The 12,525-nt window shown below is 40.4% G+C and overlaps 1 protein-coding gene across 1 annotated transcript; it reads right to left on the minus strand.

Moving 5' to 3' along the window:
• Nucleotides 1–4,273: 4,273 nt before the first annotated feature.
• On the minus strand, nt 4,274–5,887 carry OR52I2 (olfactory receptor family 52 subfamily I member 2). The gene is given in 3 exon segments (XM_073018997.1): nt 4,274–5,034; nt 5,036–5,747; nt 5,750–5,887. Coding segments are annotated over 3 exon segments (924 nt in total). The 5' UTR covers nt 5,781–5,887; the 3' UTR covers nt 4,274–4,853.
• Nucleotides 5,888–12,525: the final 6,638 nt, after the last annotated feature.

Here is a 12,525-nt window from a genome sequence, read left to right on the forward strand (position 1 = left end):
AACAACCATTCCATTCGTGTATGATAGCTGTTTAGTTACTCTCTCCTGAGGATGATTGGTTTCCATGATTTCATATGGTGTGTGGTCATATGCACATTTTCCCCACCATATGAGAAGACTCCTTAAAAGGGGAAGCTTCTTCCTCTAGTGATGTCACCCACTTTGGGAGACATTGGTTGATCTTCTTCATGGAACCCCTAGATTCTATTTCATCAGAATATAGCATACAAATCCTGCATACTTTCATGTACCCTAGTCAGAATACGTTACTGGTCCCACATCATCAAGGGGCAGGATAGCAAAGTGGCAAAAAGCATTGGTTCTAGATTCAAACTCCTAGACTGAAAACCCTACTCTATCGCTTGCTAGCCATTTTGCATCAGTCAAATTATGTAACTCTCCAAGCCTCAAATTCTTCACCCATTAAACAGAGTTGATAATCCTTACTTCACAGAGATATTTTGAGATTTAAGTGATAAGCTATGTAAAAGTGCTTAGCATGATGCTTGGTACATAGGTGTTCAATAAAATATAGCTATAATATAGGAAAACAAAACACTGCTTTTCCTGCTGAATTCGATACTTGTAGATTGCTCCAAATAGCATCCTTAAATGGGTGTGTGTGACTTGAAGACCACATTTATAAAGTAAAAAGCTGCTCATCCTTCATTGCCTGAAGAATTTCTCTTGTCCTCCCATGAGCTACCACTGACGATACCTCACCCGGTGGCTATACACAGCAAGTTTCTCCTCATTGGACTGTGATAGGAGCCCACTATCTGTTCCATTATAGGTCCATTCTCAAGTTTAGGATTTTTTGGGTTTTTTTGCTTTGTTGCTATTTTTTTTTCTTCATCACACTTGTGAAAAAGTTTTCCTTAGTTTTTCCTACAACCCATCTCTAATAAGAAAGCCTTAGCATAGCTCACATTTCTGCTACCATACAACATCTCTTGCCAAACTGAATTCAGATTAATGATAGAGTGGAGGTGAGTATGAAAAATATTTTTCCAGGCTAAATTAGTGCTTCAAATCTTTTTTCTATTGTTTTCAGATAATTTTCTTTCCTTAGGACATGGACATATGCCTTTGTTTCAGACCTGGATTTAGAATCTCAAGTGTAGACCAGACCATATTAAATACAGTTGATCTCCTTCCTAAAACCCTCATCACCCTAATATTGTATCTCGAGGGCTCAGCCTAACGAATCACCACAGCAACTGTGTGATTTGTATTGACATAACAGTAGTCATATATCACTCAAGAACTGTTTCTTAGGTGTTCAGGCAATCTTAAATGAAAGGTGCTATTTGCCAAGCCTCGAGACTAGCCTGCTTTAACTGTTGCCTCCTGTGCCTCTCCTGAAAAAAAGGACTTTCATCATGAGAAGTTACCATATCCCTACCCTTGGATACTGTCTCAAGCTACTTCTTTTTCATGTCAGGGTCTGGCTCCTCTCTGAGTAATGGAATAAATCAGATTCATGGAATTCTGTGCCTCGATCCCATCTGCTGCGGTACACATTTTCTCTCTTAGCCAAGCATTAGATTAACATTTATCAAGTTCTCAGTCCTAATCCTGGGACATACATTTGCCCCTTGAATTCACCTCCTGCAGAGCCTAGCACTGATGGGTTCCATAGCTAGGTACCACCAGCAGCTGTGGTAAAGTCCTCAGGAGTTTTATTTAAAAAATCAAGTTTTGAGGACATGATTACAGACTGTGATCTGTATGAAACAAACCAAAAAGAAAATCCCTGAGCTTAAGATATGCTATATCGCAGTACAGATGAATAAATTAGTGAGATCCACATCACAATCAGATTGTAAGAACCTTGCTGTGTAGCTACTGGGTGAGACATCTTCAGTGATAGATCACGAGAAGACAAGGGAAAGCTTTCGAAGTAGAATGGTAGTGAAGGGTGAAAGAAAAATTCAGGGTATGCTTGAGACTGCCGCATGTGTTCGGGATGCCACAAACTCAGGCTTGTGTATTATTGCATAAAGGGCTCCATAAAGCTTGAGAATTCAAACAGCCTCTTCCCCACTCACCTCTGATCCAGAATGTTCCTCCCCTGGCTGCCCTGTGTAAATTCACCTTTCTTCAAGAGGCAGCCTCAGCTTATGCTGAGGCCTCAGCCCTGGAAGCTCTAACTGGGCATACCTTTCATGTCCTTGAGAGTGTTTTTCTTTTTAATCTCCATTTACTTTTCTTCTCAATTAGCATTGCTGGAGATTGACATTGTCCATATTTGCAAAGAACAGTACACTTGGTTTGGTTAGTTGTTTCTTTCTACAAGTATTTATTTCAGTCAACCTATTGATAGTGAACATTGTTTGGCTAAGATTAACAGTGATCTTCATCAAGCATCTGTTGCCAGTCCAGTAACTCCTTTTGTTTCTTTGTTTTACTTGACATCTCCAAAACATTTAACACAACTGCCTGCTCCCTAATTTTTCATTAACTTTTTAAAACACTATGAATATAACGGAAAATGCACAAATCTCAGATATATAGCCGGATAAATATTTATTATATGAACACGTGAACACACCTATATAGGCACTATTGAGGTTAAGGTATAGACACCAGTACCATCTGGTTGTTAGTGTTTACTGTTTTCAGAAAGCTCTGGTAAGTTATCCTAAGATCTATTTTTAGCCCTGCACCTGCCTTTGCCTTCAGTACTGTGGGGACATTCACATGCAGGCCTGGAGAGCCAATTACTTAAAACTAGCACAGAAAAGTCCTTTAATTTCAGTAACTCATGATTCACAAATCATAAGATATGGGAGGATTTTTCATTTCTGTTAAAAGAGTGGGAATTCAAATTGAAAATGGTAAAAGAAGTTAAATTAGTGCTTCAGATCTTTTTTTAAAGGTAAAAGAAATAAGGCATATGCATTTGAATCAAGCCTTTCTGTTTATGATAACCCTTTCTTCCTACCTGGGTACTTCCCCTCTTCAACCAAACATGCACCCAATCAGCCCTACTGCTCGGTTTCTTTTCTCATAACTGTTCTTAGTCCCATAAAACTGTCTCTCCACCATGCCAATATTATACCTACCCCTTCTTCTGTGCTTTCAATTATATGTCCCATTCTCTCTCCCACCTTTCCTATACAAATACCATTTTCATACATTCTTGGTATCAGCAATACCCAGCACACCTAGACAGCCCTGTATAGTAAGAGTAAAGGCTTATATTTTCTATTCTGGGGTGATCTGGCCTTCAGACTCCATCAGCCCAACACTAATGCCCAAGTCAGTTACCCACAGTCTGAGAGTTTTCTCTGTTTAACTTTCTCCAAGTCTATGCCTGATAGTCCACATTTCTTTCACGCAAAAGAAGAGGGGTTAATATAGGATACCTTGGGAGGAGCAGGAAGTGCAAACAAAATCAAATATGAACAAACAATGGAGACTCATATTTTCCTTTCCAAAGACTTCTCATTGGAGCCCTTTTTTCCTTCTGGATACTCAATCATCCTGCCTTGTCCCTGGACACCCACTTTCCCTTGGCCTCTACCCAGCAACCAAACATTGCAACTCCTCAAGAGACTGGTTTATCTTTGTGCTCTGGCCCCTGGGGATTTCCAGATTGCAGGAGGAGGCAGATGCTTGCTGGCCGAAGAGTCTTTGTTTCTTCAAGTTTTCAGAGGATACCTAAAAGTTAGGTATATAGAGTATAAAGTGCATCCTGAAAGGAAAACAAACAAACAAAAACCATGATGGGTAGGATTTGTGAAAGCTCACTATGTGCCAGGCATCATAATAAATGCTCTTTTCAAAGATTATCTCAGTCAGTTTTCAGAACCTCCTGAAGTAACTGCCATCATCACATCGACGTCTTATAGATGAAAGCTGAGGCTCATAAAAGTCACAAAGCAAGTAAGCCAGAGAGTCAGGAGCTAATTTCTAATAACCATATTTCACTTCACTTTATGGTAGAACTATTCACACTGAGAGTGTACTTAATATCTCAAAGTCGAGTTCACATTTCCTCAGTTCTTCCTGGGGACTCGGGCCAGGCTTCACTAATTAAATGTTTCCCATGACACTGTTGTAATGTCCTGTTGAACAGAGAAGGGAAAGAGGATGTAGGAGAGAGCAAGGAAGGTGAGTTTTTCAACTGGAGATAGGACATGCACCTGAGCACAAAAGTATGAGAAGGGACATATTCTCCAAATAGAGAATAAACCAGAGGCAGTAGTGTCAGGGGACTTGAAAGGCATTGAAAATACAAGAGGCTCGAGGGGTGCATGGGGCCATGTTTTAAAGTTCATGCCTTCTGCCTGAGCATCATCTGTGGAAAGGAATAAAGTTGGCAGAAAAGAGTTAACAGGCACAAGCTATAAAGTTTCTAGTGTTTTTCTTTTTAATGGCAAAGGGTACATAACTATTTGGAAATATGAAAAACTAAGAAATACAGTTGCATGTTCTCAGTTCCCCCAGATCCTTAGTGGACACATAGCTGTTCATGAAGAGAATGGTGAGTGGTCTTTGTTGTCTTTCATTTTGAGAGTTGATGAGGCAGGAGCAGGAAGAGGCTTTGTGCCTTCTTCAGCCTAACCTAGCACGTTCCTAAAGACCAGGGAAACGTAAGTTCAATCAAATGTGTATTCTCTACCGAAACTTATCTCTGATTCAGATACAAGTTCATTGAATTCACTGAGAAAGCCATCAGAAAATCAGAAACATTTCATTCACATTCCTGCTAGTAATTGAAAAGTTATGCAAGGATATCCTTTAAACCTTCATCTTGGAATTCCTGTAGCACCAGGTAAACCAGTCCAGCTCTACAGATCTCTAAGGCATCTTTGAAGTTGGCTGGATCTGAACAGATACTGTGTTCATGAACCCAGGTTGGTGTGGTCAAAGAGGAAGTGCATCAGATAACTCCATATTCTCTCCTGCAGTTGTTTGGTCCTCATGCCATAGATGATGGGATTTAAGGTGGCAGGGGTGATCATGTACAGGTCAGCCAGCAGCACCTGCGTGTGCAAGGGCACTACATCCTGCCCCAGCCAGGGGCACGTGGGAGCCACATGTGCTTAATGCTTTCAACTGAGCTGTCTTTGAGGAGAGACCAAATACTGCCCTGAGATTTAAGATATAGGAGGCAGCAATGAAGACCACATCAGAGCCCACCATAATAGAGGAACCAATCAGACTATAGAGACTGCTGGGCATGGGGTCAGCACATGCTAACCTGGCCAAAGCTATGTGCTCACAGTAGGAGTGGAGAACCACATTGGAGCCACAGAAAGGTAGATGACTCACCATCCAACTCAGTGGAGTCATGAATGTGACAGCTCTAATGGTGATGGTCAGACTCATTCCCAGCATCACTTGAGGTGTGAGAATTCTCTTGTAGTGTAGAGGCTTGCAGATGGCTACATAGCGGTCAAAAGCCATGGTTAGCAGCAGACCTGTCTCCACAGCTGTGGCTAAGTGAACAAAAAACATCTGCGTGAAACAAGCATTAAAGCTGATGGAGCTGTCTCCTGAGCAGAAGATGCTCACCATCTTGGGTACCACCAAGGAGGCCATAACAATGTCCACAGCAGCCAGAACACACAGAAGGCAATGCATGGGCTCATGCGGAGTGGAATTCATCCAGATTGCAGTCACAATGAGGGTGTTTCCTAACAGGGCTATGATGTACATGGCACTCAGTGAGATAGCCAGCCAAAGATGTGAAGATTGCAGTCCTGGGATACCCACAAGGAGAAAGGAAGCAGGGTTTCCATTGTGTGGTTTTAGGCTGGACCCAGCATCACAAGTGAGACTTTTTTCCCGTTAATGCACAAATGATGTATGAGAAGAAAGCAATCCTGTAAGATTTGTTGACACGTGTGGTGCTGGGAAAACCTAGGGATATTCTCAGCTTGGTGGTAATCTCAGGATCAAAAATGTGGCATCTGACAAAATTATCCTGTTGCCACTTTTATCCTCCTTAATATTCTTCCCTTACAAATTTATATTCATTGTTCGTGGATCAGCTCATGGCTTACCTCCATTGGAAAGCCTTTTCTGCTTTCTTCCTTCCCCAGTCCATACCCTTTCATCTGAGCTTTCATGCAGTCTCCCATCATGACCTCAGAGAGACTAAATTGATCATTGTAATGCTCTCCCTAGACTTTATTGTGTGCATTTAGGTGTATGTCTCTTGTTTATGATCTTATACAAAGGGTGTAATCCATAACTGAGGTCACAAGTCTATTAAAATAAGTCTATTAATATATATTTATTATGGTAAAGTTTCCACGAAATGGAGGATAAACAGAGAAATGAATCTGTCTTTCATCTCTGTATGCTCAGTTACTCATTGTTGTATGAACAGAAGCTTCCTGAGGTCAAACATATCATATTTTTTATCCTTAGCGCAGTGCCTATAAAAAAATATGAAAGAAGTATCCTTGTGGTGAAAGAAATACATGAATGACTTGGGAAAAATAAGATCATTAGAGAACAACAAAATCACCTTCCATAGGAGATAATAAAGTACCTGGAAATATTTATAATCCTTACCTTCTCTAAACTTTGCCCTGAATATCCTATTTACTTAGGTTCAATTAACAGATTAAATTAGTACAAACAAAACCTTGGGACTACCTTATAGATGAACCTTCCCCAATAAGCTTTTATGATTTTTCAGTGCAGCTAACTCTTTTTTCATGATAAACTACCAAGTCATTCCAGGCAACAAGAAAAGTTAAGCACTTTATTATGAACATAGTATGTGACAGTACTGTGTTAAAAAGCATAGTATTCATAATGTGAGTGTATTCCTCCATTTTTAAAATAGATCAAACATTCATTCCATACAACACAGTTTGTATAACTTAAATGAGATTAAATATTCTAGCCAAGATCATGTAGTGTGTGATAAGTTTGGGGTTTAAGCTATAACTCCCAGGTGTCCATCCAGCCCAACGTGGATAGTCAAGAAGACAACTGTGGATAAAACGAGGTTAGGGGTTTCACTTGGCCAGGTTTGATGAGACAAAGATAGCTACTGCTATGCACAGCTGAGGTACACCACTTGTTGATCTCTGTTTATTGCTGCATTCACCATCCATTGCCTCTGCCAGGCGTTACCATATCATACAGTGTGTAATAATCTGGCTGGAGAACCTAAAATAGAAGTAGTCAGCCTAAACTGCCATTACAGTCCTATGTGGTAGCCCTTTAGTTACTTTCTCCATAGGATGATTGGTTTCCATGATTTCATATGGTGTTTGGTCATGGACACATTTTCCCAGCCATGTGAGAATATTCTTTGCAAGGGTTGCTTCTTCTTCTGGTGGTAAAATTCAGCTTTGGGAGACAGTGGCTGATCTTCTTTATGGAACCCCTAGGATTTTTTCTTCAGAATACAGCCTACAAATCCTGCATAGTTTCATGTACCACACTCAAAATGTGGTACTGTTCCTACATCATCAAGAGGCAAAAAGCACTGGTTCTAGATTCATACCTCTAGACTTAAAAATCCACTCTGTCACTTGCTAGCCACTTTGCCTTAGTCAAATTATGTAAACACACCCAGCCCCAGTTTCTTCATCCATAAAATGGAGGTAACAGTACTTACATCATAGAGATATTTTGAGACTTAAGTGATAAGCTTTGTAAAAGTGCTCAGCGTGATGCTTGGTGCTTTGGTGCTCAATAAAATGTAGCTAATATAAAATGAAACTGTTTTCCCTGCATAAATCCCATACTTTTAGATTGCTCCAAGTAGCATCCTTAAATGAGAGTGTGTGACTTGAAGACCACTATTAAAAAGTAAAAAGCCACTCAACCCACATTGCCTGAAGCTTTTCTCCTGTCCTCCCGTAATTCACCGCTGAAGATGTCTCACCCACAGGCTACACACAGCAAGATTCTTCTAATTGGACTATGATGAGGAGCTCACTGTCTGTCCCGTTATAGATCAGGTCTCAAGTTTAGAATTTTTTTTGTTTGCTAGTTTGCTAATTTTTTTTTCTTTCTTCATCACACCTGTGACAACATCTTCCTTACTTTTGCCTACAACCCCTCTTTAATAAGAAAGCCTAAGAATGGCTCCACTTCTGCTGTCATATAACAAGTCTTGCCAAACTGAATTCAGATTAAGGATGGAGCAGAGGCAGGTATGACAAATATTTCTTTTTCAGTCTAAATTGCTACTTCAACTCTTTTTCCTATTGCCATTAGATCATGTTGCTTCCAGAGAAATGGACATGTAGGTTGGTCACAGACCTGAACTCTGGATGCCAAGAATGGACTAGAATATGTTAAGGACATGTGATCTCTTTTCTCAGACCCTCATGGTTCTAATTTATATATCTCAAGGCCTCAGCCTAGTAGTTCAGCACATCAATTGTGTGATTTGTGTTGACATAACAGTAGTCCTATATAGCCCAAGAACTGTCTTAGGTGTTCAGGCACTCTTAAATGATGTGTGCTTATTTGCCAAACCTCAAGACTAGCTTGCTTTATCTATTACTTCCTGTGCCTCTCCTGAATCAAGGGTTTCCATAGTAGGAAGCTGCCATTGTATACTGTCTCTAGTTTCCCCTTTTTATACAAGCTACCCTTGTATACTGTCTCTAGTTTCCCCTTTTTAAGTTCTCATCAGGGGCATCAGTTTTGCCGGAGTGATGAGGTAGATCAGATTAATGGAATTCTATGCTCAGAATCCCATCTTCTGCAGTAGACATTTTCCCTGTTAGCCGAGCACTAGAGGAACGTTTACCAGGTTCTCAATCCTAACCAAAAGACATATGCTTGCTCCTTCAATTAACCTTCTAGAAAGCCTAGCACTGATTGACTCCACACCCAGGTGCCAACAATAGCTGTGATGGGAGTCCTCAGTTGTTTTCTAAAAAGCCAAATTTCTGGGACATGATTACACTCTGTGGTCTGTATAAAAGAAATAAACCTACAACAAGAAGAAAATCCCTGAGTTTAAGAAATGCTATTTCATGGAACAGATTGAATAGAGTAGTGAGCTCCACATCACAGTCAGTTTATAGGGGCTTACTGTAAACTGCTGGGACACTGGGTGAGACATCTTAAGTGATGGGTCACAAGAAGATTAGGGAAAGCTTTTGAAGTAGAATGATAGTAAAGAGTGAAAGAAAATTTAGGATATGCTTGAAACTACCGCATGTGTTCTGGATGCCACAAACTCAGGCTTATGCATTATTGCATAAAGGGCTGCAGAAAGCTTGGGGATCCAAACGGCCTCTTCCCCACTCACCTTTGATGCAGGATATTCCTCCCCTGGCTGCCCTGTGTAAATTCACCTTTCTTCAGGAGGCAGCCTCAGCTGATGCTTGCCTCAGTCCTCCAGCCCTGGAAACTAACTGGGCATACCTTTCATGCCCTCGAGAGTGTTTTGTTGTTTTTTTTTTAATTTTTCATTTACTTTTCTTCTTAATTAGCACTGCTGGAGATTTAATTGTTGGTAATCTTTTCAAAGAAAAGGATATTTGATTTTGTTGGCTGTTTCTTTTTAAAATGTTCATTTTACTCAATGTATTGATACTGAAAATTTCTTGGCGAAGATCAAATGTCATCTCCATTAAGGATCTGTTGCCAGTCCAGTGACTCTTTTTCTTTCTGTTTTACCAAAACATCTCACACAACTGCTGTTCCTTAATTTTTTGGTTTTCTTTTTGAACCATTATGGACATACTGGAAAATGCACAAATCTCAAGTGTTCAGTTAGATGAGTAATTACAATGTGAACACATGAACACACCTATGTAGAAATAAACCAAGATATACATACTGTTGCTCTCAGGCTGGTAAGGCATACTGTTTTCAGAACGCTGTGTCCAAGCTCTTCTAAGACATTTTTCTAGCCCCGCACCTGCCTTTGTTTTTAACCCTGTGGAAACATTCACATGCAGATCTAGAGGCCCAGTCACTGAAACGTAGCTTTAAAAAGTTCGACCGGGCATGGTGGCTCAGCCTGTAATCCTAGCACTTTGGGAGGCTGAGGTGGGAGGATTGTTTGAGCCTGGACAATATGGCAAAACCACGTCTCTACAAAAAATACAAAAAATTAGCTGGGCCTGGTGGCAAGCACCTGTAGTCCTAGCTACTCAGGAGGCTGAGGCACGAGAATCACTTGAATCTGGAAGGTGGAGGTTGCAGTAAGCCAAGATCATGCCACTGCACTCCAACCTGGATGACAGAATGGAGACGCCATCTCAAATAAAAATAAAAAATAAATAAATATAAAAATAAAAAGTCTCTTAATGTCAATAACTCATGATTCACAAAGCACAAGACCTGTGAGGATTTTTCATTTCTATTAAAAGAGAGGGAAGTACATAATTCAAGTTGAAACTGTCTTACAGGTAAAAGAACTAATGCGTAACTCATTTGAATAGAGCCTTTCCCTTTATGACAACCCTGTGCCTCTTCCTGAGTACCTCCACTGTCCAACCAAGCATACTCACAGTCACCCCTATTGCTTTGATCTTTTCTTATAACTTCTCTTGGTCCCTGAAAACTGTTACTCCACCAACTCAAAATTGGACTTACCTTTCCTCTCTCTGCTTTGAATCAAAGTAATCATATTTCCATTCCCTCTCCACCTCCCTCATCCAGACATCATTTCCATAAGATCTTGATATCAGCAGATATACCACCAGACCTAGACAGCCCTATATGGGAGGCATGAGGGCTTGTAACTTTCATTCTGGGGTGACCCAGGCTTGACGTCAGGTCATCAGCCCAACATTTGATCTCTTATCAGCCCAACACCTGATTCCCAGGTCAGTTACCTACATCCTTGGAGTTTTCTCTGTTCAACTTTCCCTGATGGGTTGATGCCTGGTAGTCCACATTTCTTTTACTCAAAAGAAGAGGGTTTGTACGAGAGGGTTTGTTCAAAAGGAGCCGGAAAAAATGACACAAAATCAATAAACAGTGGAAAGTCATGGGGAGGAGTATTTTCTTTTCCAAAGAATTCCCACTGGGAGCCCTCTTTTCCTTCTGGATACTCTATCATCCTGCCTTGTCCCTGGACACCCACCTTACTTTGGCCTCTGCCCAGCAGCCAAACACTGCACCTCCTTCAGAGACTGGTTTTTCTTTGTGCTCTGGCACTTGGGGCTTTCCAGATTGCAGGAAGAGACAGAGGCTTAGTGGCTGGAGAGTCCTTGTTTCTTCAAGTCCTCAGAGGATACCTAAAAGTTAGACCAAGAGTATAAAGTACAAACTGAAAGAAAAAAGAAGATCAAATATTGGTAGGATTTGTGAAAGGTTACTATGTGCCAGGCATCCTAATAAATGCTTTTCAAAAATTAGTCAGTTTTCAGAACCTCCTGAAGTAACTGTCATCATCTCATTGACATCTTATAGATGAAGCCAAGGTTCATAAAGGTCACAAAGTTAGTAAGCGAGAGAGTTAAGATCTAAATTCTGATAACTATAAGTCACTTTATTTTATTGTAGAACTGTTCACACTAATAGTGTACTTAGTATCTTAAAGTCCAGTTCACTCTTCCTCGTTCTGCCTGGGTTCTCAAGGTAGGCTTTGCTAGTTAAATGTCTCCCATGACACTACTATAATGGCCTGTTGAGTGCAGAAGGGAAATAGGATGTTAGGGAGAGCAAGAAAGATGAGCTTTTCAAATTGGAGATAGAAAATGTGCCTGAGCACAAAGGTATGAGAAGGGAAATGTTCTCCAAATAGATAATAAACCAGAGGTGGTAGAGTCAGGGGACTTCAAAAGGAATGAAAATACAAGAGCCTAGAGGGGTGCGTGGGGCTATGTTTTCAAGGTCATGACTTCTGCCTGGGCATCATCTTTGGGAAGAAGTAAACTTGAGAGAAAGAAATCAACAGGCAGAAGATATAAAGTTGATTGTATTTTTAATGGCAAATATATAAATATTTGGAAATACAAAAAATCAGGAGACAATGCTGCATATTCCCAGCTCTCCCAATCCTCAATGGAGGTATGAAGAGAATGATGAGAGGCCATTTGTTGTCTTATTTTGAGGGGTGATGAGAAAGGAGTGGGAATAGGCTTTGTGCCTTCTTCAGCCTAAACTAGCACATTCTTAAAGACCAGGTGGACTTCAGTTTAACTTAACATCTGATAGAAGACCTATTCTTCAAGCGTGCAAAATGACTAGTCCTCCCAACACCTGCTTAGTATCTTAAACTCCAAAACCTGATTCCCTGTAGAGTCATTCAGTGAGCAGGCCATAACATAAACATCAGCAAGCATATTGAACATTGATAAGTGAACAATCAAATGCAGAAGATAATTGAGATATGATTTAAGTAACCCCAGCATGAGATGAGTCAGCTAAACTGTGATACTCTTTGCTAAGATTCAACCTGTTCCTACTGAAGCATTCAGAGCAGTATTAGATCCTCACAAACAGATGGTGGCCTTAAACTCACTTTTTCATTCCCAATCCCATGGGGGAAGACTTCCAAATAGAAATATTCCAAAAATGACAAAGACCAAAGATAACAGAATAATGACACAAGAAGGTATTCTATATGGA

This window comes from Chlorocebus sabaeus, chromosome 1 (assembly GCF_047675955.1).
Source record: "Chlorocebus sabaeus isolate Y175 chromosome 1, mChlSab1.0.hap1, whole genome shotgun sequence".
Taxonomy (NCBI): domain Eukaryota; kingdom Metazoa; phylum Chordata; class Mammalia; order Primates; family Cercopithecidae; genus Chlorocebus; species Chlorocebus sabaeus.